Source organism: Lissotriton helveticus, chromosome 6 (genome assembly GCF_964261635.1).
Source record: "Lissotriton helveticus chromosome 6, aLisHel1.1, whole genome shotgun sequence".
In the NCBI taxonomy this organism is placed as follows: domain Eukaryota; kingdom Metazoa; phylum Chordata; class Amphibia; order Caudata; family Salamandridae; genus Lissotriton; species Lissotriton helveticus.
In genome coordinates, this window is record NC_136067.1 from 1,919,373,166 (window position 1) to 1,919,400,660 (window position 27,495).

The 27,495-nt window shown below is 43.3% G+C and overlaps 1 protein-coding gene across 3 annotated transcripts in view; it reads left to right on the forward strand.

Moving 5' to 3' along the window:
• LOC144763879 (inositol-trisphosphate 3-kinase B-like) overlaps nt 1-27,495 on the forward strand; it is a 292,849-nt gene that overhangs the window by 45,483 nt on the left and 219,871 nt on the right. For all 3 annotated transcript variants that reach the window (XM_078649872.1, XM_078649875.1, XM_078649873.1), the window contains exon 2: nt 3,993-5,475. In XM_078649872.1, the coding sequence (XP_078505998.1) occupies nt 4,168-5,475 (1,308 nt within the window). In that variant the 5' untranslated portion in view covers nt 3,993-4,167. The remainder of the gene's footprint in view (nt 1-3,992; nt 5,476-27,495) is intronic.

The following is a 27,495-nucleotide window of genomic DNA, read 5'->3' on the forward strand; positions in this document are numbered from 1 at the left end:
ATCACCTACCCTCTTCCCCGCTCGGGCATTTCTGCTCCATCACCTACCCTCTATACCGCTCAGGCGTTTCTGCTCCATCACCTGCTCTCTCCACCGCTCGGGCATTTCTGCTCCATCACCTACCCTCTCCACCGCTCAGGCATTTCTGCTCCATCACCTACCCTCTCCACCGCTGAAGCATTTCTGCTCCATCACCTACCCTCTTCCCCGCTCGGGCATTTCTGCTCCATCACCTACCCTCTTCCCCGCTCGGGCATTTCTGCTCCATCACCTGCCCTCTCCACCGCTCCGGCATTTCTGCTCCATCACCTGCCCTCTCCACCGCTCAGGCATTTCTGCTCCATCACCTACCCTCTCCACCGCTGAAGCATTTCTTCTCCATCACCTACCCTCTTCCCCGCTCGGGCATTTCTGCTCCATCACCTACCCTCTTCCCCGCTCTGGCATTTCTGCTCCATCACCTGCCCTCTCCACCGCTCCTGCATTTCTGCTCCATCACCTGCCCTCTCCACCCCTCAGGCATTTCTGCTCCATCACCTACCCTCCACCGCTCAAGCATTTCTGCCCGCCAAGGCTGTCCTGTGAGGGCTCCTTTGCCGTTGCTCACTTCCTGGATTCCCACAATAATAATATAAAGAGAGGGAGAGGAGTTAGCCTAATGGCTAAGGCGCTCGACCTCGGACCTGGAGATCTGGGTTAGAGTCTCGGTAACGACGTTAAAAGAAAACCTCCTGTGATTCTGGGCAAATCACTTAATCTCCCCGTGCCTAAAAATGAAAGTGTGTGTCCTCATGTAAAACGTAACTTGTGCTATGTAAAGCGCTCTGATACCTGATTCGGTTCGGGTCTAGTTCCGCGCTATATAAAACTCTACAAAATAAATAAATAAATAACATTCTTTAGGGATTGGCAGCTAACCCCATTCCAAATACCAAAACACATGGCATAACTCCTGCCTTAAAGGATATACCCTCGTAAAGGAAAACAGCTGGTTGCTCATCTGGAAGCACGCTACCAAGCTCAGGATCTCCCCGGCCATACTGCAGTTTAAATACTGGTTACTATACTATTAGGCTCCTGCTAAACTCTGCAAAGTAGGCCTGCTAAACTCAAACAGATGTTGGAATTGCTCCTCAGATGTGGGCTACCTGGAACGTATGATTTTCCACTGCCCAATGGTCCACTTTTACTGGGAAAGTATCAATACAACTTTAAACCGCATCTTCCACTGAAACGTTGTGGTGTCCCCAGTGCTAATGGCGCTAGGGCCCTGGGCTCGCCCCAATCCCCCACCACTCAATACAACAGTACTCACATTATTTGACCTGCTTCTCTCACTGGGTGTCACACCTATTTTATGTGACTGGATATCCCCCTCCCCTTTTTTTCTCTTTTGATATAACCCTTCTTTCTCTTCTTTTATCCTCTCTATTATTTTCACTCGAAGTATAACCCGAAACGACTACTGAGCTTCTGCAGGAAACCATTGAAACTCAACAAATGTCACCCAGCTTCTCTCATCCCGTATTACCCCTCCAACTAGTTTGTCACCCAAGCTACCCTATTTCTCACCCTATACCTCTGTCAATATATTCTCTACATCCACTCTCTCATTTATCCCAAACCCCTTAGCACTACTCTGATCCCTAAAATAGCCCTTCCTGGACTCTCTCCTACTCCACCCCTCCAAGCATCACCTCTTTTACTGTACCGATCCCCCAAAACAAGCATTTCTAAACTCTTCCCTCTGACTTTTCCCCTCCACACCCCTTTTTACTCGTTCCAAGCCCTCAACAAAAAAGCGCTTCAACACTCCATTAGGGGTAGCAAACGCTATTTAAATACAAACCCTTTTCCCTCTTCTATCCTTCCGAATCCAATTAACTGACTAACCTATTCATCACTCAAATTACTTTCATATTTCACTATACTAATTCAACACTAATCCTTTATGGGTTCCAGAGTAGCCTTCTACTTGCCGAAAAAGCGATTTGACGCTTTGTCGGGGGTAGTATACGTTATATAAGTGCAATTACAATACAGTACAATACCCAGGGGATCTTCTTGATATTGACTTGCGGGTGACAAATGAAACTCATTCTACCACTGGTTACTTCTCGCGGTTTCCTTTTTCCATTTGAGTAGTGGATGTATTTTCTCTTCTTTTGTACAAATTAAAAAGCTCCATAAAATGTTAACAAATAAAAAATAAATTTCTGGGTAGACGGTGATCTCTGCAGCAGGTGTCTTAACCCTGTAAGACATTATAAAATGCAGCCTTTGTGATCAATTTAAATTCTAGAGCAGATTAACTGTTTAAAAAAACGGTGTCCTCTATGCACATCAGAAGCAATGGCTTTCCATTTATGTGATGGTTCCTGCCACCCGCTGAAGACATTCATTGATGTGAGGTGATTGCAACAGCGCATAGACTTAAATATATATATATATATTTTAATTGCTTCTGTGGTCCAATGTAAGTCAGTACTTACCTTGTTAATAGTGCTACATCAAAAACCAGTCATGGCCGTCGGTGGCTGCAGGGCTGAACGTTGTGTACTGTAACAGGTAACTGCAGCAGTAACATTCTTGAGCCCCTAATGCAAATGAGTTTACTAGGCGCTACCTTAAGATGCGGCACTACTCCCATACGTAGTATTTACATCACCACGTGAGTAAGTTACTAGCCAGAGTTATGGTACCTGTAGCAGAGTCAAGCCTTAGACACACTCAACACCCTTCTGCATCTGATATGCTGGATAATCCGTGTATGTCAGTGTCACTCACTTTGCATTAGTCTAAGAAAGCACATTGGACATTCTTTGCTATATTGGACTGTACCATCTGCATTTCTCTAATCACCCCCAAAACAAAGGTTTTAGTACCCTTTCCTAAATCGAATTTGTGTCTGAAGCCAAATATGCCTTTGGTACTTTGATAGCTTGTTCGTGGGACCATTGCCTGATGCAGCTTGAGGTTGGCCCTACTAAAGGCTTCGAAATGCACCTGTTATAGCACCTCTTTGCACTGTAACAACCAACAAAGCACCCCTTTTCTTCTGCATTGCCATCTCTCCTTGTTTTTACCCCTTCAGTTGTCTTGAAATATATGGGTCTCCAATCACCCTTTCAAGAGATACTTTGCTCCCTAACCCTTGTCTGCTAGCAATGATTAAATAAAGGCATGACTCTGTTGCTGATTCACTGACTGACGTAGGAAGCAAGCGCAGGACCTACAATTAAATGTTTGGGATCGGCTCGTTATTCTTTTAATGCGATCCCTGATCCCTTTTGAAGCTTTTGATTTAAAACTTCACAGAGATGGCAGAACAGGTTACCGAATCCCAACCTGCCCCGGTGCAAGTTGTCGTCATGGCTCGCGCAAGCACTTGGTGTTCAGATCTCTGGTGCAGATGTTCCTGTCCATTACAGTGAATGACACTGGGTTAGTTTGGGGGGGGGGGGGTGAGGAAGGTGCCCTAAGAGGTGCGGTCCATTTGGGTTGGGTGCATGGATGTTCTGACCTGTTGTGCACTTTGGATGTTTGATCACCTTTGTTGAGTAGCATGGTCCACTCAGCTGATGGCAGGGAATGCCGAGGTACATTTTTAGAGCAAAGTGGTCTGTTCGACAAATAGATTCTGTGCCAGGTGGCTCTTTAAAAACCATGGTAACCAGTTTAAACATCTCCATAAACATTGTAGGCAGCCAGTGAAGTTGGCGCAGAATCAATGGAATATGCTGCAGGCGATTTTAATATGCTTGAGCAAATACGCTGTTATGTCCTGTACCATATATGCACAGATTCAGTGCACGCAGACAAGGAGGTGCTTCGCGAAAGGAGGGGGTAAGCGTAGATCAAGCACTAAATGTTGGCACACCGCTCGAGCCCGGCGTAGTCAGATGCTGCTGCGCGTCGCTCATGCTTACACCTGTTTGATCATTACTCTGCTCGCCCATCTCATTTGGTTTTTTGTCTCTGCTCTTTTCCAGCTGATTTGTTTATGGAGGTTTGGGCGGGAGTCAAGCCTTCAGCTCCTCTTCATCACTTATCCAGATGCCATGTTGCTCTTCATCCAGGACAGAGGGCCCTAGAAAGATCTCCAAGGCTTGCTGAAGAGCACTCCCAGTTGCATGTTCCATCCCTCTTCTGCCCTTGCTCAGTACTATGGCTGTTTATTGCTTTGCCCTGAATAGCTTGGTGATGATGAATAACAGCGTGAAGTCCGGCAGCAGCATGACCAAGGCGCCCCCAAGCCCAAGCTGCAGAAGACCAGTGCTGCCCGTGCCGGACAGGCACAACTCCTACTGCCAGGCTTTCGGCAGTGGACCGTTCAGCCCTGGGTCTCCCAGGAAATCTGCATTTGTCTTCCCAAGCTCCAGAGAAGGCGGTGAACAGAATCCACAGAACCGTGGGCGTACAGAGAGTCCCACCAATCCAGAGGAAAGAGGATCCAGAAGCCGGCGCTTTAGCAGAAGCCCGAACTGGCGTGGTCGACAGGAAGATGATGGGCGCCCCTCAAGTCCAGGATCTGGCTGCAACAGCCCCAGATACCCCACTTCCCCTTACAGTCTCTCACCAGTCCGAGCAAATGAGTTGCTGATGCTAATGAAGGGGGGCTGTGTTGGGGTCAGATCAGAGTCCAATGCAGACCCCACTTGGAGGCTGGAAGAAATGCAGCGGACTGCACGGATCCAGCGAGAGCTGCAAAACGTGGAGGTGAATAAGAAAGTTGGACTGTTTGAGGCACACATACTGGCTCAGAGCCTCCCAGGTGGTGCAGGCCCCAGTAACCTGCTTCGGAGCCCAAGACTTGGACGAAGATCACCGTCGCCTTTGGGTGTGTTCGCGGCTCCAGGCAGAGCTGCTGGGGACTGCTTGATAACACAATGGGTTCAAGACCGAGACCAAGTGAGTGCCCCCTGTAGGGTGGAGGAGCCCGTCAACCAGGAGGAAGCAGGTCATAGACAATTGGATCATAGCCCTCCTCTCTGTCCCAAAGAACAGGATGGTGGAGCCTCTTCTCCGGGAATAACACCAGAGCAAAAGAGCAGCGTGTTCACAGACCCACTCTCCACCAGAACTTTCTCTGAGGACATTTCATCATCTTCGGCCAAGGAGCTAGGCACGGAGTCTGCCACTCTTCGTGATGGGCAAGAATCTGATGGCCCTCAGCTATGCCACCTTCCTTTGGAGCCAAAGGAGATGAAAGAGGAAGCGAGGCGCATAGACCATGGGAGCATACCAGCAGTGATCATCACGGACCTGGGCGGACAGGAAGACGGACTGGACATGTCTCTGAGCCCCCGTGCTCACGCGCCCAGCCTGAGGAAGCTATCTTCCTCCTCGGCCTCTTCTACGGGCTTCTCCTCTTCCTGGGAAGAGTCGGAGGAGGAGGTTTCTAGTGACCCTGAGCGATCCACTGATCCGACACCTGCCTTCCTGCAGACGGTGGAGCAGACCAAACCGCGAGTGGTAAGTGCAGTTCATAGTTTCTAATGCATGGCCTTTCACCAGGTGTGTATGCATGTGGGATTACAGCATTGGTGGGTGCTGCAGGACATTTATTAAAGAGTTAAGAGGGAGCAACGCAAATACAGGTCCACAACAACGGAGACCAAATCCTTAGTCAATGTGCCACACAAACCTTGCCAGAAATCGCATTTGTGCGTAGTGGGACGCATCTTTCTTTAACACTTCCTGTTCTAACTTTGAAAACTTCTTAATCGGGAAGTCCAGAATAACTAAATTGTGCCTTTGTCCTCTCTATCAGTACTTGCTTGGAGTTGTGGTATTGAAGGAAACTGTTTGCATATGTAAGAGTATTTGCACACTTTGCTTTTGTCCCCACAGGCAGAAAGGTAAGCGGGGTATATTTTAATGCCATTGTCCAGGTAACCAGTCATTCCTAAATCTCTCCTAACCTTGTTTTTCTATTTCTTATAAACCCATGCAATGTGCCTAATTGCAGATTTTACTGGACAAATGTACAGGCAGGAATGGTAGCAAAAACAAGTTGACTAAACCGGTCAAACGACTCCAAATTTAGAACCTTGCAATGATGCGGAACATATGAATGGAAATAACACAGAGCGCAGTAGCTTGATACACTGCTCATGTGTCTCACACCATGGGATATTTGCTGCCATTTGCTGCCATTGACACCTGGAGACAACTTGCTTTTGATATGAGCTATATAGTCCTGTACTCCTAGCCCATATTTATGTTTTGATGTTTTGAGTGTAGGGTTCTTAATCAAGTGTGTGTGATGGGATTGGCTAGGAAGCTGTGTAGCTCCATGCGTAGTAAAGCGAGTCGGACATTGCATCAGTGATGCGGTTTCCAGATTGAGGTTATGACTTTATTCAAGGAAGGTTAGTAGAAACGTATGGTGGCTGCATTCTCTTTTTCCCATTAAACGCTGCTCCTTGATACTTAACTTGATGATTGCCAGCACTAGAGGTGGGCCCATGAGTTGTCGAGTCTCCTTCCGCCAGTTGGTTGCATCAGATAGGAAGGTGCGGAGGGTCTGTCTCCACCCCACATTCCATGAGGATTGGACAGGTCCCCCTAGTCATGGTTAAGAATGACTGAGCGCGACAGCTGGTCCATGTAGTGTCTGATTTTAAAATATCGTAACACTCACATTTTTTTATTTTACGTTCAACGTACCTACATATTACAGCGAATGTGAAGTTAGATTTGTGAATACACCCTTCAGTGAAGTCAACAACCAGCTCTCATAAACCTAGGTCTGTATGTGCTCCTTAAATGAATGATAAAAGTAGGCTTGTGTGTTCAAGGGAGGACTGTTTCAAACCTGGGAACAGCATTGAAATTCAAGATCACAGACTCTGAGGGTGGATACTTGAAAAGCAAAACATGGAATGAAGGCAACATGTTACCTTTAGGCAAGCAGCGGGCCTGACTTTGTGACTCAAACGAGCACCCAAGAAAAGACGAGGCACAGGATGGTTGAAGTTGTCGGACCGAAGCAAACATCCAATGTAGTACTTCGAGGAGCTTAGAGAGGTGTTTCTCCAGAAGATCTAAATCAAATTTCTACAACACGATAAACTCTGTGGTGGGCTTATATCTTCTGATGAAAAGAAAAGCTGCTGTGGGAAGGTCCTGTACCACACAAGTCAACACTATGTAAAAGATATATTCTGTAATGTGAAATAATATTCTGCCAACAAGCTTTTGTCCCTAGATCATGGTCATGGACTTCTTATACTGGAAGATGAGGTTGATCTACATAGAGAGGGGACTAGAAATGAGGGGTAATTGAGGAAGTGAAATGGAACCCAAAAGCAAGGTTTCATACTATTTTTTATTTTTTATTTTTCACATTACTGTATAATGGGCAAGATTCTTTTGACCAGCTGTGAGCAATCCACTACTGTTGAATGTAACTGGTTAGCTGATTGCTTGTGGCCTGGGATGAATATTGCTTGCACGTGAAATTGCAATGGGCATCCAGTGGACCTACCAGGGGTATCTAAGGCACAGGCCCGTGGACGACTCCATGTGACAAGAAAGCTAGAATGACCCTAACCATGTTGCAGATGTCTGCATTTTGTGTGCCATCCTCAACTTGCACTTTTCAGCTATATCCTATGTAAGTACAATCGTCCCACAAATTCTGGAGCAGAGTGAAGGATCCGAGTCATAGGAGACTCACTTGAGCACGAACAAGCAGTGTCGCCTTAGGCAGGATAAACGGACTATAGTCCCCCTCCCAGTAGCGTACCCGGTGCGAAGCTTGACAAAATGGCAAAAATATGTGTTTAAAACACAGTTTTGCCATTTTTGTCACCCCACTCAGTGATGACACCCGGGGTGGCCCGCACCCACCGCACCCCCCTCCCCATGCCACTGCCCCCTCCCCTGTGACCGGGCGGACTCTTGGGCTGTATCTTGTCCCAACAGTCTAGCACTCTGATTTTGGGTGGGCAAGGGCGGTAAAAATGCATGTGATGCATCGCCTTGCAACCTGTGGGCAGAAATTGCACAAGCCGGTCTAGAGTGCACAAAATGGAGGCAGGATGTCGTCTCAGACTATTGGGTTCTTTCCTCCCAGTATTATCTTCCTGTAATAACTTCTTTGGGCATTAGCCTGAAGCCAAGCCTCCAGTTTCATTTTAATGACCGAGTTTGCTGTCAAGAAGTAGATTGCAGTAATAAATTCTTTCCTATAGATAAGCGTATTAGGATTAAGATAAGGCCATGGAAATTTAAGTGAATGAAATGTGGCTTTCCAGCATGTCCTTATCTTATCCTGCTCTGCTGTTGTGCTTTATTGCACATGCTCCTGTTTAGTACTGTACTCCATTGGACATGTGTATTCAGCACAGTTTATAAACAGCTTGCTCTGTTCACTGGATTTGACAGCCGTATGTGCTGGCAAATCTTTTGCTAACTGTGCCACCCTCTGCTAGAATTGGTGCACTGTACAGTGAAATCTAAGCCTTCGGGTTTGGGACGGGAGGGGGCGTGGAACGACAACTTTTGGTTTAGACCACAATGGCAAATTTCACGTTTTCGTAAGGAATTCAATTGCTGTTCATGGAGGATCCCATTTCTGACTGAAACACTGAGAGCAGCCAAAATCCTTTACGTGATTGACTTTTAAAATCTGCACACAATAGATAAACTTAGATGCATGTTGTAGGAGATTTGGTCTTGCGGTTAAGTTCCTGACCTTTGACACACAAAACCAGTGTAACATTCCGACTTTGGCACTTGATCAATAACCATTGGCAATAGGTCATCTTATAGCCCGTTGTAGCGGGCGATACCGGCTATTAAAGGCCCACTCCAGCGTTAAAGGCCAGAGCCGAAGGCAAGGTCCTTTAACAAGGGAGCGGGACTTTAATAGCCTGTATAGCCCAGCTACAAAGGACTATAAGGCTATTAGAACATTCTGCCACTAGAAGGCAGAATGTTCTAACAAATTAAACAAAGGCCTCTCGGAGCCCGAGGGGAATGAAATACTTTGGGGCTCCGAGAGGCCTTTGTTTAAACAACATTGGAATGTTGCTTTGCGGGACTTTACCAGCCTGTAGAAGCTCGGAGCACTCCATTGTCTGCAATGGAGTTCTCCACATTCCAATGTTCTAATTAAAGGTATGTTGTATTATAATGTGAAGCATTACCATTTAATCGCACGGGAATTCATATGTATTGCATAGAAGCAAAAAAACTGTATAATAACAACAGTTTGGATTAAAAGGGTCACAGTTGCATTGTCAAGCCAGACCTTAACATCCTAGTAGGTTAATGTCTTCCCTCCTCCCATCAATGCTGCCGGAGAAGCACCGTAAATTAACTAGTTCTCCAAGATACATTTCAATAGCATTGCAATGCTATGTATATGACCCTGAAAGTTCAAGCTTAGGCAGCTGAATAAATAAACACAATGACAGCTATGTGCAGGATAAGCACTTTCTTTGTTTGTTTGTACAATCATGCGTCTGCTCAATCAAATATATACTCCTGGCTCACAACATATGGGTGTAACTAAAACACCCTTTCATGTGATACAACTATCTAGCGGCAGTTGTGCTGTTGAGCCAGACCACAAAAAGGTGAACTCCAAGTTTAGTCTGTGTTATGAGTGAACAGCAAGACAAAAAGAATTGTTATGTTAAGTACTTGATAAATCTATAGTAATCAGAAGGCGCGAAGGACGCAAGTGAACACAGAAGAATATTATCCACGAGGCATCACACCCACGTCATATCCACAGTATACTTCTTTTTTCGGACATCCTTTAAAGAAACTTAAAAATAAGAAATGAAACAACTGAACAGAACCACCCCAAGCCTCTTGGTACCAGATTATTGAAAGCCTAAAAGCTTGATGAACAAAAACTCAGTGTTGAGTTGCATTAGCTGAGGCTTTTGCAAATTATGCTGCTAAATTTACCTTAAGCTTGACAGAACATGCTGTTAACTACAAATGGCCAGGCCCATTACTCATGGATCAAATGAGTAATGGAACGACCCTAGTTCTAAAAGTTTAAGGGTTTACTTATCAAAGATGTTGAAAATGTCCTCCTATAGGTATGTGTCGGATTGGAGTGAACATAGACTCTGTAGGGATTATGAAAACCTCACCAGGTGTAATCCTGGCATTCTTGCACAGTCGCAGGTTCCCATGGCTATTTCTACGCCTTCATTTTTTTTGCATAAAGATATACAAGCACATGTTTCAGATTTTGGGAATGGTATCTTTATCTTAGATCTTAGTTTCTGTAAAATGCATAAAATGCACAACTGTAGGTTTCTTCATCCTAACTGTTTTGCTCCTTTACAGTCTGTTTTTAATTCTGTGGTGTTATGGGCCCTACCCCCCAAGACTGACCGCATTATTGATGGAACATGTAAGATATGGTGTATTTTTAAAGCTCCAAAGTTGGAAAAACTCCAAAGCAAATACTCAAGGGTCGTCTTTAGTGCGCACTCGTGGTGACCAGTGGTTTGGAAAGGTTGCCCTTGCTGTAAAGAGTAGGCCAGTTCTGTACCCAGGGGAAATCGATGCATTTTCAGGAATAAGACATTTGGGTTTTCACCTCTGATTAAACACATTGAAACCCTGTATTGTAAAAATGAAATTATCAGGACAGCAGTGAACTGCTGAGTAAACCAAGAAAACCTCCTAGCAGAGTAGAGTAAAGCTTTATAAGGTAAAGATTTGAGAATGGACCGGTTTAATGAATGTAACATGGCAGCAACCCTGTCCTCTTTGATGTGATCTGTACTTAAAATGAGTAATAACAGAATTGTCCGGACAATTGAAAGTTACTTAACTATGTTGAAAATAGAAGAGGTCATGAGATGTTTTTTTAGATTAAGGCTACATGTTGTTTTACTAAGGGAGAGCATCTTGAGATGGAAAATTAAAGGGTAGCTGGTGTGATGTGACCTGTTAAGTGGGTGGTAAAAAAGACTTTCAGCATGCTGGTTTCAAGCTGCCAGTTACTGCAATCAAAGGATACAATGCCTGTTAACAGCCTCAAGTAAGTTATAGATACCTGGAATCCATGCCAGATTTTTAGAGTATCCATTAGATAAATTTCCATGAAGTGAATCTTGGAGAACTAATTTTCATATTCTTTAGATAGCCTGAGAACATGTTTTGAATATCTTTGCTTCCCCTGTCCCCACCCCTTCCAGGCGTGCCTTTGACGCACAGGGAGGGGGGTGCGTTTGACAGTTTTTTCCCGTTTTTTCTTTAACAATTCCCTTTTATTTTACTTTGGGTTTTCAATACATTTATGCATAGTACAGAACCAAAAATGTTTTCGTCACCCCATAAGCCCTGGTACTCGGAGGCAATCCTTGCTATATCCCCCACTTGTTTAGTTTCCAAGTTTATTAATAATTTGTCCTTCAATTACGCTCCAAGACGACCACAACCTCACCAATTGTGTAGTTAAACACAGTCCCAGATACTACAATCCTCTGTATTTAACCCATGTTCTCCATACTTTATCTCATTTTCGGGGACAGCCTGGGCTTTGGTAGTTTACCGTCTCTGCCAAACCGCACCAGTCAAGGTCTTGTTTCCACTCTCTCCTCATTGTTGGCGCTAGCGGCTTGCCCATGCTCTGGCTATATTTAGTTTTGCAACCATATCTGCCAGCATTGACCATATTTTGACATACTTAGGCCAGTAATCTTTCCCTGTGACGCATAGTATGTGTCAACGGGCTTCCATTGGGACATCTTGTCCTATAACCTTGGACATTGTTGCAACAATTGTGGCCCAGTATCGATGTATCTCAGGGCAGCCCAATATTGTGTGAAGAAAGGTGCCTGCTTCCCCACAACCTCTCGCACATTTGTTTGAATCATATTTGCCCATTGCGTAGAGTTTGTATCTTGTTGTGTAGGATCTGTGCACGATTCTGATTTGAACCAATCTGAAGCGTGCCCTTATAGCTACTTCTCTAGGACTTCGTGTGACTTCAAGCCAGTCTTCCTCTGACAACATCCCCACGTCTGACTCCCACCGTTCCCCAAGGGTCAGTAATTGATCCGGGGCATGGTTTATAATTTGTTTTATAAATGAGTGATGTTGCCTTATCAGGTATTGGTTCTGCTAATATTCTTTCTTCTAGATGGGCTATCTCTTTCTTCTAGATGGGCTTGGTCTCCTATGTGTACGTGTGATCTTACGGCGTGTGCCAGTTGTATGTATTTTACATTTTCAGAATTGGACTTCTGATACTGTGCTTGTAGTTTCTCAAAGTCAATTATTTTCGCCCTTTTCCAGATGTTACCCAGGTATTCAATGCACAGTCGGGCCCAGATGCGAAACCCCTGTAGATCCCTCACCTCTGTCAACAAGTCACTCTCCCATAGGGGGGTGTGCTCTGTCAATATCCCCTCCCAGCCCAAAAATGTGTTTGCTTCTCTCCATAGTCTTACTGTTATTTGTGTGTGGATTGGGAGCTTGTTGATCGCTTTTTTGGTGTATAAGGCTTTCAGGTATCCACCTCTACCCATCGCCCAGTGATCTACCCAGTGAGCCGATTTGTCTTTCCGTGCAAATACCCAGTCACCAGCTGCGCAGCCTGGTAAAATTTACAGATATCCGGGAGACTATCTTGATCGAATGGAAGTCAATAGCATTCCATTCGTTTTTTTTACTGTTAAATAGTAGTTGTGCTTTTGGAATAAGCTTTCAAATGGTAAAGGACAGAATTTGATTTGAACTCCTGAGTCCATAAGGGTATGTATAACAAATTCTAGTGCTTTTTCAAGCTCAGAGGTAAAGGGAAATATGGGTAGGTTTTTGGTAGATAAACTCTGAGTAGGCAGTGTTAATTGTTGCCCCAGGTGGAGGTGTCAATAATAGAGTCTCTTGCACTACCTGACCTTGCTGATCACCATAGATATGTGCATTGAGTTGTTTAATGGTCATGTTCATGACATCAGTCAGTCATTTGATTTAAGTTGGTTGTATTATTGCATGCGTTTCTGGCATTTACGTTTTAAGGTTTTAAAATTTCGGGTATCTTAAGAAGAGTGATGGTTGCATTATTCATTTTAGACCGAGTCCTAAAAACTTTATCTTTGTGTACTTGACGTTCTGTATGGATTAAGTTACTTCCTGTTCTGAGACTTGTTAATCAAGAAAATCTCAAAATAATTGTACAATGGTTTACTGAAAGGTGACCAATCATTACACAAGATTATCCATTATTCCAGCACATGTTCATCAATTTACATCGATTTACAAATAAGGTATTTTTGTTTCCAAATTTATCAGACTCTTGCGTTAAACTTTGTCTATCGACAGAATAACAGTTTTTATATTTTAGCTATACATCAATTGTGACCTTTATGCATCGAATTCCAGATTTAATCTTCAAGTCCCTGTATCCTTGTATAATAAAACCTTTTCTGTTTTTCTCATAGGCACTTGTATTACTTGAGCTATTGTTTGGGGGAATGGTCTAGCCTTGTAGTGTTTATCTTATGTATAGCATTACTGTGACATTTCCAAAGATTGTTCCAAGATTTCCCATGACTTCTGATCCACATCTTCAAATGTTTGCATATGCAGCAACTAGTTTTTCTGCTCATCTTCCTGTTACTTCAGTTAGTACGGCTTGGTTAACTCTCAAGTTCACCAACTTTAAGTTTTGTGGTCCACCCACCAGTTGATGTCAACAATCTCCCAATTATCTTTTCTTGGCTGTAATGGATGGTTAGCTGCTTGCAGCATGTTAACTTTTGTAAGCTTGCTTCTGTATTTTAATTTTAAAATGTTTACTATTTTTCCTCCAAGGGGGATGTTGGACCGGGAGAAGGCACAAAAAGTATTTTATAAGGAAATGTACCATGAGTTGGTGTAGTGTGCACATGTCTGTTTTAAGTGCAAAAGAAACAATTGATGGGCGGAATTCTGAACAATGCAAACATTCACCTCCAGTCACAAGAATCTGGTTTTAATCCATCATTCTTTTGCTCACCACGCCACCCCAGTTTAGACCCAGCCATATGCAAATCCGTCTTGACCCTGTTCTTTATGGGAATAGTCCAGACCAAACTGCCAAACCAGGTCCGCCCTGGACTGGAAACGAGCATCCTGGGACCGATTTCGGGGCATCACCCTTCATCAGCCATGCTAACTCGAATTCAGTGGCAAAGTGAGCAAGGGACCTACGTCTGGGTATACACTTCCCACTTAGGCCGACAATTGCAAAAGAGTTCGGGCTGGACTGTTCCCATTGGGGGCAGGGTCAAGACTAATTTGCATATGGCTGGGTCCAAACTAGAATTGCATGGTGCGCAAACAAACTATGGGTTTAGGCCCAGATCTCTGTACTGGGGTGAATGTATGACATTGTTCTGCGTTCTGTCCATCAATTGTTTTTTTTTGCATTTGTCACCCCGAGTGGGACGGGTATGCCCAGACGTGGGTCCAGTGCTCTGCATGCCACTGGAGTCAAGCTATCCTGGCTGATGAGGGGTGAAACCCCGAAACTGGTCTTAGGATGCTTGTTGCCAGTCCAGGGAGGACCTTGCCTGGCAGATCGGGCTGGACTGTTCCAATTGGACGCAGGGTCAAGGCTGATTTGCATATGGCTGGGTTCAAACTGGAATGGCATGGTGAGTAAAAAAACAATGGATATAGACCCAGTTCTCTGTACTGGGGTGAATGTATGACATTGTTCTGCATTCTGTCCATCAATTGTTCTTTTTGCATTTGTCACCCCGAGTGGGACGGGTATGCCCAGACGTGGGTCCCGTGCTCTCCATGCCACTGGAATCAAGCTATCCTGGCTGATGAGGGATGAAACCCCGAAACCGGTCCTAGGATGCTTGTTTCCAGTCCAGGGAGGACCTGGCCTGGCAGCTCGGGCTGGACTATTCCCATTGGTTGCAGGGTCAAGACTGATTGGGTTGAATGTATGACATTGTTCTGCATTCTGTCCATCAATTATTCTTTTTGCATAAGTCTGTTTTAACCCCTTCGGTGCTCATGACGGAACAGTTGCGTCATGAGCGTCGGTTGGCCTGTGCTCATGACGGAACCGTTCCGTCATGAGTCCATAAGCCCAATAGAACGTTCAGCACAGCGCAGGAATTTGCGTCGCGCTGAAGAGGTTAAGAGCATCATTCCACATGCAGTGCTATTGGTCTGCAAAAAGGGATTATGGGAAGTCTGAAGATTTTCTTTCGATTTTTCCTTAGAGCTTTTCAAAGAGTTTAGGAGGATAGGATATCTTGGAAGCATTGACACCAGTCTTGGCAAAGTGGTTTAAGGGAGATGTTGTCGGGTGATGTTGTGATAATTATACGGGGTATGGATGAGAAGGGAAGAGGGTCAAATCAAAAGAACAATTTAAAATGTGAACTGCAGTTGCCTTAATGATCTCTGGGTGATAGTTAAAGTAAATTAAGATGGAAAGGTCATGTTGAGATGGTTAAGTGTCCTAAGTGTTAGTCCCATCTAAATGGCAGTATGCATGGCAAAATGCGTGGTTTTGCAGTACGTGTAGAAAGAGGTTGTATCTAATAATCCTGTGGCCTATAGAAGTGTTTAAGTGTTGTTCCTCTCCTTAGGATCATGGTCCACGGATTGCAATAGATTGTGTGGTCCCCTGGCTTCCTAAGACAGATGGAAGCCAAATCTACAATGGCAGGGACAGAGTCGAGCGACGAAGCCATTCCCACATTAAGGGGAAGTAGAAAATACCTGAATGAGAGTGGATGCATTAGTCCATTGGGCTGCCAGACCTGGTATTAAGCCTAATACCTTTAAATCGACAATAGCCAACAATGTCATGCTGTCCTACTCGGTGTGAAGGACTAATTCTAGGATTATAGAGCAAATTTTTTTCCCCATGCCTGCGACTCTCCAAAAATAGTCTTTTAACCTGTCCAATGTAAACAGTTTTCTATAAGTCGTCTGTTTGTGCATGTTCCTTTTCCAATATGTTTGTGGTAAAAGTTACCGCTAGGCCATTATCCCACTGTCCTTAGTACACAATTTCATGTTAGTTTTTTCTGCATCTGTACTGACCTACTCAATTATTTTTAGTTACATTTACTCCATACACATTTTTGTAATTTCGCCAATATCTGTGCTTGCCCCGCACATGATTAAAATATTTCTATAAAGCATTGTTATTGCCTTTCCACCCAGTTTTGGCAGGAAGGTGGGATGGGAAACTGCAAGAGGATGGGATTGGTATAATGTCGCCGGATCCGTAACGTCTCATGGCAGCCAGGTAAAGCCAAAGAATAAGTGATCCAAGACACCCTCATGCCTTAGTCTGTATAATGATCTCAATTATTAAAGACCCCTTTCCTCCATTGGCATCTGACCTAGTGCTTGTACGAACATAATTTAACATAAAAAAGCCTTTGTACCCCACTGTTTGATAACTTGATGCAAAATGTTGGCCTGTGTACATGATCACATGCAGCACAAACTCAATTTCCCTGTGCCCCGTGGTTTTGATTTGTAATTGATCCAGCAGTTCACACTGACCCATAGTCTAATACTTTCGTCTGAACACTGCCCGCTATGTAGATATAAGTGTCTTCTCCTGGCTTCAATTTCCTTAAACTAATTTGTCTAACTTTCCAGAAAATCAATAAAAAAGACTAGGGTGTTCAGTGCAGGCTTGCTCTATGCCACAAACTATTAATGGGACACCATTAGACATCCTTTTCAGCAATGAAAGACATAACTTGTCCCTGGCATTCCAGGATTTTTTTTTTATATAAGAAAAAATAAAAATATTTCAATTAACAGCATACTAGACTACTATAGACCTCTGTTTGTGCTTGTGCTATAATGAATGCCCCCCCTAGTACCACGCTATGTTTATCTACCTTTTCAAAGCCATGGATCCTCTTGCCTTCTCTTCATCTTAAGGTGACTTTTGCTACTTTTTGGTGAAGATATGTTAAGTGGTACAGTCTGAACTAGACCTCTGTTGCGTGTCGAATTTAAAAATGGTTGGCCAAAAACCAAGACCTACAAAGTTGCCTTTGACAAACCTGCCCGTCATCTACACCGCAACCTGCAAATGGAAGGATCCAAAAAGCATTTGTTGCAGGGGTAGGAGTATTGCAGATGCCCAAATGTTATGGTTACAGAAGAGAAGGCGGAGAAAGGAGGTAGGACTAGGGGGGCGGACTGGCTGGAGACTGGTCTTCCTTGGGGCTCGCCAATGACCGTAAAGTTTAGGCTTTATTTGTACTTTTATGGGCTTCAGTGAGGCAAAAAGGACTCTCTGAAGCCAGTGTTCTACGTAAGATATGGTTTGTGCGCAAACCTTGCATGTTTTCTGTGGCTTAGCTGCTTCTTGGAACTACTCGAACCACATGTTTTTAACCGTGCCTAAACCTTACCGCTGTTTTCTACGCTGAATTTAGCAGTGGGGGCTTTGTGTAGTCTACCAACTTATAATTTTTCCACTCCTGGAAGAGATTCGTGTTTTTTTTTTTAATTGTTTCAGTATTGCTCCTTTTCAGTTCTGTTGATAGGTGCAAGCTTTGCTGCCAATAAACAATGCCCATTCCACAACCTCATTTAAAATGGAGGGTGGGCGTGCAGCGCCATTATTGATACCATGTGGCTGGTTTCTGGATCCTACCCACGGCATTGGCCCAGTGCCCGAGGCCTCGCTCCCAGTGCCCTTGCTGGCAAACCAAGCTACATGCAAGTGACGTTTGTGACCAAATTACGATTGAGTGTATTGAAATGACCACGCTTCACAAAACTGAAGGGTGCAGTAACAGCCTTTCTTTAAACTTATTTTTACCACATTGTTTTCCTATGGGAACAAGATGGCGGCTCACCATTTACTTTAAACCCCTTTCAGGGATATCTCCTTTGATCTCTTTTGATGAAGTTGTACATGCAGCATCTATTAAGTGTTTTTTTGCATGGAACTGAATTACCATCTGCTTTTAACATGTTTCTAACCTTTTGTTCTGGATTGTTTTCTCACCACTATAAATCCACGGCCGCTTTCACTCAGCAGGTATGTGCCGAGGATTTAATCAAAATGGCGCATTTCTGCAAAGTCTACAATTGACATGAACTCGGCTCATAAGTGAGCAGCATCGGTCGCTGTAGACTTTACGTAAAGGAAACTGAGTGCGCGAGGTGCATCTTAACGCATTGCCTCCTTGTTGATTGTTGGAGGTACAAGTAGACATGTAAACTTGTTTTCGGACCAAGAATGGCGACTGATCGAGGCTTGGAGGGCATTCGGTGTTCTTGTTTGATAAATGCAAGTTGGCTATTGAGTTTTTGATTTACACTTAAACATTTTTTTTTTTTTTTTAAAGCTGCTAAGTTGTATTCTGCTATTTTTGATTCACATTTTTTTTTGTTTTTTTTTAACTGCTAAGTTCTATCCTGCCATTTTGCTGTTCATAACCCTATTGCAGAGAGGTTGGGACTTATCGTGATCTGCATGAAATAGTTAATTTGAAAGACTCCGGGGCCAGAGGTTTTTGTTATATTTGCTGTACTTTGATTAACCTGTCAAACATACCCCAAAGCAGAGGGATTTCTAAGAAATCCCGACTCCACTGACCATGTGTTTTACCTAAACCTCGGTGGATGCATTAGTTAACCGATAATGAATGTTCCAGAGACCTACCTTGCTGTGCATTTTAAAGGGCTACAATTAGTCATTGCAACTGAGCTGACCTTTGAGCAGTCCCCAGTCTGGTGCCAACCGCAAAAAGGCTTGCAAATAGGAAGTAATGGTGACTGATTACATAGCACAGCAGCACTCATTTTATCGACCTCAAAAGGATGAAAGACTGAGCTGGGCCAGTAAAGACTCCAACTTTTGACCGAGCCAGCTGAACTCTGACAAGTTTCGACATGTATTACCAAATGTAAAATCTGTATATGGGTAATCTGTAATACCCTATCATGGAACCATTTATTGGGCTAAGCCGCAAACTATATTGGTGCTAATGGGGGGGAGGGGGGAGGGGGTTGGCTTGGCCTGCTTGCAGTCTCCAGTCTTTTTGTGTGGGAATTTTGTAGGGTACGTGAAGTGTCCCAAGTCCATCACTGCTGTGCCGTCAAAACCAAGTGCCCTCTGGCAGGGAGAGCTGGGATTTAATATCAAAGAAGAAAGTGATGGCATGCGTACTAAAATGTATGGCATGTTGAATCGAGAACACTAAAAGCATTCAGGGAATTCCGTTGGTTTAGTGAAGAGTAAAGGATAAAGATGGCACCAGAGCAGGAACAAAACCTGCACAATGCTCAGTTGCTCTTGTACCTTGTTTCTGGGTGAGATGGATTCCGAGACACACACTCCTAGACCGTAATTCCACGCAGAGCTCCCAGGCTGCCCCCCACCAAACCACAACAGCAGGTTCTCTATTTCCCAGCATGCCCTTCTGGAGTGATGTCATCATAAATGCATGTTAAGGTGGTGTATGTATTGAATACCTAGATATGAGATATTAACTGTTGCTGAAATAATGACACTAAATGTATTAACTTTGCTGAAAAGCACATTATATCCTCTTTGTTGTGAGCAGTGTATTTTGAAGTATCAAACGTGTAAATGTGTTTACCTGTTTCATTGTGCACGTACATAAAGGGTATGTGTGTCTTCTGCCTTGGTGGGGGGGGGGGACTTGGTCTGAACATTTTCAATTTGAAAGTTCATTTTCACTTTAAAAAGGGAGTAAATGAGCCCTTACATATGCACCCGCTGGGAGTGTCGGCTGAGGGGCAGTAGCGAGGATGCACAGAGGGCCATCAACAGTTGTGCTTTAGTGCATTCGTGCTTTTTTCTTGAAAGCAGTGATGCGGGCATGCATAGCAGCAGGAGGGAAACAAATAGAAGACAGAAGGATGCTTTCCTATGGAAAACTTCATCTTGCAAACCTCAGGGTAGATAAAAGCAGGACTTGATGGGTTAAGAAATAGGAAATTCAAGGAACATGAGCATGTGGTCATCCTGTGTAGATTTGTCCTTGCCTTGCAGCTGTTGGAACATGTGTAAGAGGGAACAATGGTACAGGAACTCATTATGTTGGAGAGGATGTGCAAGGACTTGACGCACACCGCTTCTCTCCGACTGGCATCCGGAGGTGGGCTGCTTCACGAAGATCCTCTGGTACCCTCTCTCGCCTTTGTTCTGGTGCATTGGGTGTACTTGTATCGGATGCTTGTCCTGTAAGCTTCAGGGCAACCAGAACACTCCTCATGCAGTGTAAGAGCCCTATATAGGCCACATCATGCGTATTTGTCAAGTGACGAGCTTTAATGGTATTCTCCAGGCCAGGTATCCTAGAGTTGGTCCCAGGGAGTCTGCTGCATGAATTCTGTTTGCAGGTATGCACCCTCTAGTACAGATGGTTTTATCAGTGTTGGGAATCAAACACTACAGAGTCGGGGCTTCTATGACTTGATCCCCGCAAGTTTTGTATTCAGGCATCTGGCCCCTCCCTCTGAGGGCTGTGATGCGAACGGGTTGCGTCTGTGGACCGGCAAATGCAGATTGGCATACAAAGAGGCATTCTGCTGAAAGTCTGGATTATCTTTGATCAGAAACAGGTACTGCTTCACACACACAGCAGAGGGGACGGAGTTTAAAAGAATGAGAACGACAGCGAAAGCTGCCCATCGGAAAACCAAAACACTGGTTATAGCTCAAAGAATCACAAGATACGAACAAGGTCCCCAAACAGAACCCCTTGAGGGTTGGAATTATCACCTCAACAACTAAAGAACAACATAAAGAAGAATAGCCTTGAGAGAGTCGTGGGTTACATTCCCCTAACGACGAAACACGTGTTGGCTGTGACGTCTCCAGAAATTAAACAACACCAAAGAAAACCTTGACTAAAAAGGATTTAATTATTCATGAATGTATGATTGTTGTATGGTGGAAACACATGTATATTACTTGAATTATCAAACGTGTGCAAAGGAGTCTGTAACTTTGATCAGAAACTGGTTAGTTGCATAATGGCCGTAACTGAATATAGGGTGTTGGCGTTATATAGCTGGAGCAATACACATAGGTGGGCTAGCAGTAAAAAGCCAATTAAAACTACATGTCTGTTGGATTCCATCCCAGCTCATCTAGTTAAGCATGTCTTCTCTGACCCAACCCACGGTTGTTCAACCACTGGCGAATCAGTGAAAGAACCTTTTCAATTTTGAAACCAAGACCTATCTTGCTGTAAAAAGAATTTAAAAAAATCTTTGGACTTCTGCACTGCCAGCTGTATATTACTCTTGATCTTGGCAATATTGTGGGATGGCTAGATCGCTGTTGCAAGGCTGTCTAGAATCCAAATCTCAAAATTCCCGTAATGTCATATTCATGTAGGGATCCATCTATGTTTGGAGGACATTTGACTTTTTAAAATTCTTTTTTGTAATTCTAACATCCTAAAACTACTTTAATTCGGTAACTGTTGCAGATTTACAGGGGTACGCATATGCATATCCATAGCCTTTTTCACATACAGTAATAAACAGAAGTGTGACCTGAGTGCATTTGCACACTTTCTTTTTCCCTTACTGCAAATATTTTCACTCTGGAGAAACCGCTACACACACATTTTTGTGAAGGGGGTATTCCCTTCCTAATACCACCCTAAAAAACTGTTCCTCTCCCTTTAAGGAGCGGATATATTTAGGTGGTGAAACTACCAGCAGAATGGTGGTGGATACCTTCAAACATGTTGGCTATCAGTGTGCACCAAATATTGTTGGTGGACTCATCCTGGTATGGTTTCGGACGTAGATCTGCACACAAGAAGTTTCTTTGATTTTGTAGATTTTCGAATAAGAGCAAATTCGATTTGCAAGGGTGAAATCATTCCTAATTCTGTAAATTCAAATCGTTTTTTTAAATTATTTTTGCCTTCTTAGATTACTTTTTTTGGTAGACTTTTGCAGCAGCAAATTGATAAAGAATAAGTGCATTCGAGTCAAAATAATGCATTTCCTCTTACATGTTCTTACTCCTAACTTGACCCTTCCTTGCTCTGTTAGCGTTTTTCCCTTTCTGTGTTTAAATGCATATTCTGCGCTCACCAGTTTAATTGAAATCTGTTCTACGTGGGTGGACTGGTATTTGTGATTTTACGCCCTCCGTGTCCTATCGATAGGTTTCCACCATAAAAGTACAACATAAAATGTGTACGTTCTGGATGTTACCAACATGCAAATTGGTGGCAGAATTCCCTGGAGGGTGGGAGTTGATCATGGACTCTTCTGGTTTATCCAGAAAATTTTCAATCTGCCTCCCGTCATTCTGTTCTGTTTCTATCCCCTTTAGACCATCATCCTCAAAGTTAATAAACCTTATTTACACTAGAAGCCGTACCAAATCTATTTTCCAGTCGTAAAATAACCACAAACCAATAAATAGACGATTGTCCCTCCTGCATTGCGTGAGTTGGTGCAGCCCAGTGAAGTTCCAGCTTCAGTGTCAATATGTGGGTTGTTGACAGAATTATCTCTGCTTCCTGGAGACCTTCTGCGAACAATGAAACCAGGTCCTTATCACTGTTTGGTGTTCTACCGCTTAAATCCTCTGTGCTGCTGATTGCTGCTGCTAATTGATCTCTCATCACTGCACTTCCCTGTCCCCTTGGATCAACTTGGGATTTCCTCGCCTCCTGTCCGTGGCCTTTGCGCAACCGCTGTAAAACAGTATTTTTTAAAGGGTTTTTGTTTCCAGCCATCACCTTTTTTTATTTTTTTATTTTAATGTATTTAATTTATTCTATTTTTCCGCCTTTGGTCTTTGTCATTGATATTTTACACTTTTATCCTATAGAAAGTTCTGCTTTTATGTTGTTTTAAAAAATAAAGCTGGTGTTTCATTTGAAAGGATGAGAGCTTGTTGAAGTGTAGAAAGTTTTCATTAGGCGAGCATAGTTTTGCATAGTTCACTAAGGTCCCTGCTTACTTGCCCTTCTGCTCCAGATGTAATTATGCTCCAGACTTCAATTTCGCTAAGGTATTAAAACAAAAACTTTGCAGCATTTCCAAAATAACCTATCCTCGAATTTCTGTCACCACTTCTGCTCCGGTGCCCTGCTGGCTTTGGGTGACGTCTCCTACCTGAATGTATAGCTTGTGTAGCTTTTATTATGGCTGACGCGACAAAGGAAAGTTAGGATTCAATAGTGAAAATGGACTATGAAATATTAAAACTAGCGGGACTTCTGTTGCTGAAATCACACTGTACTCCACGCCACTTCAATCTACAACACTCCATCCCATGCTTTTCTACAACACTAACCTCTAGCCACGCTGAAAGCAGCCATGCTAGTGTGCAACATGGCCTGGGAACGCGGAGTTGTTCTGGCGTTTTATTTGGTTATAAATCACTAACTTTTAATATTGGTGGTGCTTTTTTGTTGCAGTGTGTGTGCCTGCCGGCGTTTCTTGTATGTTGCCCGTGCACCTCCCACACTGCGCAATTTACCCCCGGTCAACTACCGTTGCATTGATCTTCTACACCCACCCCTCCTCACCTTCACATTCATACCTGCTTTTCACAGGTTTATTTTGGGGTCAGTTTCATATAGCACTAACATCACCCGAAGGTACAAGAGTGCCTTATAGTACCACCACTCACTACACAATATATTGCCTTTCTCAATAAACAAGTCATAACACTTAGATGGAGTTTATTTAACTTATATTGCACAACTGCTCACCAAGCAATGAAAAAAACAATTAAACAGAGACGAAACCTAATGCAATTGCCAATGCTTGTTTGTTTTTGTGGCACATGCTTGCAATAATAAAAAATAAAAAACTTCCTGGCACCAGCATGCCAAGGCCAGGCCTATTGGCTTTGCCAGTGATTGTTCATTAGGGTACTTTATTTTTTCTCTGTCTGTAGAAAAACCGTAAAAGGCTTATCGTGCTGGACAGCCTGTTAGGCGGGCTGGCCGGGGTACAAGATAAGCAGTACGTGCTGGTCCAGTCGTCGATAAGCTGCAGTCTTGACAGTTAACTCCGCTTTCTTTCACTCTGGTGCAGGCAGTGTGCTTTCAGAGCAGTGTCTTCCAGGCCCTCATTATTAAGCAGTGGAAAGTACCACCCATCCGAAGAGAAACTTATCTCTCATCTCTTGAAAGAAGGTCTCTGCATAACATTATGTACCATGACCTAAAACTTTTTTTCCGTTGTTAGCCACTTTCCCAGTACACTCGTTGTGAGGCGTTCTTCTTGTATGAAGTGCCACTTTGGCAGCAGTAATGCTTCGTGGGGGCTTTAGAAAAGTGCAGTGAATCAAACATTGGCAAAGTCAGTAGTCTGGTGTTGGCCAACTAATGCAATAGCAAATCTGCTTTAAATTGTAAAAATATGCCACAAAAATAAAAGAAAAAAAGACTATGCTGGCAATTAAAGTAATGGCCTTATGCTTGCAATAAAGTGTTAATCAAAGACTAAACTAACCATGTGATAGCACATAATTTTAATAGAATAGTAGGGTGCTTCCAGGGATGCAGGTGTATTTAGAACATGTATTTAAACAAAGTTAAAATACTGGCACTTTAAAACGGATATAAAGTAGAAAGAAAATAATTTTAGCAGGTAGGGTATTGACCCACTAGCCCTGGCACTGAAGTGTGCTTCTTTTATAGGTGGATGTGCCCCTCTGAGCAGGAAACCTGACTTCAGTCACAGTGCAAGAGAGTCAATGCCTGAAGTAGGTAGGCTTTGTCCCATGCTGTATGCTGTGGTGGGCTGAAGCAAAATCTGAATAAAAGTAGAACAGACCAGTTAAAGAAGAATGCTGCCCCCCCACCCACTGTATTTGTATTCTATTGATTATTTATTTGTTTTTATTGTTTGGGTTGCAGGAGTCTGGTGAGACAATTAAAGCTGTTTTTAGGCCAAGCATTCAATGCATCACTTTGCACGATCCCAGTGGGTTTAAATCCCTCACGACTGGTTTTATTTGAGCACTGCCATTCTTGGTGCCGGTGTGGGAGCAAAATTGTACCCCAAAATATAAACACCCCAAAATTTACCTCAATCAGTCCTCCCACAGTTATTGGATCGGAGATGGTGTTAAACCTCAATTTCATGAGGTTTAGCGTGTCCAATCGTTACAATACCCCTCCAAACATCAAATCAGCTGAGTAACGCATTTCATTAAGTAATTGGGTCCACTCAATAATTGTGTTCTAGATAAAAAGTTAAGCATCAAAGTACTATCCAATTTCGTCGAATAATTATTCAACACCCTCTATGCGATTGTCATCCGGAGATGTTTGAACTAATATTAACCCTTTGGGCACAGCTGGAATTCCCCCGCTGTGCAGGCGAATTCCACGCATGAGCAAATCGAACGGCCTCTGGATGTCCGACACACACGCCCACCGTGACGTCGGACGACTGGGTGCTGTCCGACGCATGCAACGGATTAAACATTAACAATATGACTTTCTTTGAATTTGTAGATTCTGAGAGGAAACAGAAAATACAGTTACATATAACAATAGTACATCTGCACCATGGAAGAGTCGCAATGAGCAGGACCATAACAGTGGAAATACACTGAGACCTCTGCCTGACTGTGAGGCGTTTGTTGTACGCCGAAACGCGCGTCGGATACAGAATTGTGTTCTATCTGCCACTTCTTTTTATGGTTTTATTATATGATTATACAAATTGAGTATTGGATTGTAATGAATTGTGTAATTTTGTTTTTAGTAATTTTTTATTAAAACTTGGATACATTTGCACACTTTGGTATTTTGTTATGTTTTCTCCATATTTTGCATATTTTTCCCTTATTGTATCCTTTGTTTAATTGTATAAAGTGGATTGCCTAGTATTGTTACTTTTCATATATTCTCTGCCTGACTCTGTACTGCCTAGCCTCGGGGGGGGGGGGGGGGGGGGGGGGGAGAGGATGTGTGCGGGAGGGGAGTGATGACAAAGGAGGCTTCCATCTTGTTGAAGATGGCGTTTTGAACAGAAAGATGGCCTAGCTAAGACATACATTAAATAAAATTCTATAAATCATAGGACATTCGTTTCAAATGAAATTGTATTAGTTCAGTCTTTTGTTATGTTTTCTCCATATTTTGCATATTTTTCTTTTATTGTATCATTTATGTTTAATTTTATAAAGTGGATTGCCTAGGATTGTTACTTTTCATATATTCTCTGCCTGACTGTGTACTGCCTAGCCTCGGGGGTGAGGATGTGTGCGGGAAGGGAGTGATGACAAAGGAGGCTTCCATCTTGTTGAAGATGGTGTTTTGAGCAGAAAGATGGCCTAGCTAAGACATATATTAAATAAAATTCTATAAATCATAGGACATTTGTTTCAAATGAAATTGTATTAATTCAGTCTATGTAAGTAAATTGTGTGAAAATGCATATTGTACATTGTCTAGAGTACACAGCGCATGCTGCACCAACAATGGTGAAAACGTAGACTACTACTGAAGTAAGTGTTGTCATGTACTGCATTTACCATGATGCATTGGGACAAATGGAGTATTGGGGTGTGAGGCAGTGTGCTCTCCTCCTCCTTATATTATACATTGTTAATCAAACAAAAATATAAACCCTCAAAACGTTTCTACACCGGTGATGGACTTGGTTTTTTAAGACATTCCCCGCTATGTTCCAACCCCAGGGATTATTAGGTCTCTGAAGAATATACTCAAGGCGTAAATATATTATGCAGGGAGGTCCATGCGTTCCCTTGTCCTGATTGTTGCAGTTTTACTGCCCCATGATTATAATAAATATATTATAGGCACACCCAGCTAAAGTTGTAGTAATGTTCTAATGAGCACTTGCACCCTTCCATGTACAGTATATAAAGTTTATTACCCTAAATCAGAGGAGTAAGCTGGACGGCATGCAGGCAATGTTTTTAGGATGAACGGTAGGGTTTCCAGAACATGTCCTTCTTTCTTATTGCCGGCACGTGCCTGAGGTTTCCCGCCCCTCAGATTCCTTCTCCATGTCCCTGACACGCACGTACTGGTAGCATCCGTACCTGCACGTCAGAATCACACACTTGAGTAACAATACCTTTTTGCCATTGGGGGTGTGTTTGGGGGTGTGTTTGGGTGTGTGTGTGCGTGTGTGTGTGTGTGTGGGGGGGGGGGTGTGTGTGTGTGTGTGTGTGTGTGTGTGTGTGTGTGTACCTCATATTCAATGAAAAAACAAAGGTTAAAACTTTGTTTTACTTAGGAAAACGTTGTTCTTTATATACAAGCCAAACTTAAACTACACACACATTAGACATTCTAATGTTGTAGTTATTCCTTAATTTTATATATTATGCAACACCTTCACATTAATATAACCCCTCCAGAGACTGTATTGAACTCGGTAGTCACACTACATTAACTGAAACTCGCCCCTTTTCCATGCACTGGGTATACCCTTTATTACATCACTTACACCATCTGAAAGCATAGTATTTACAACACTTATGACCTTGAAAATATATAGGAGGAAGGGCTT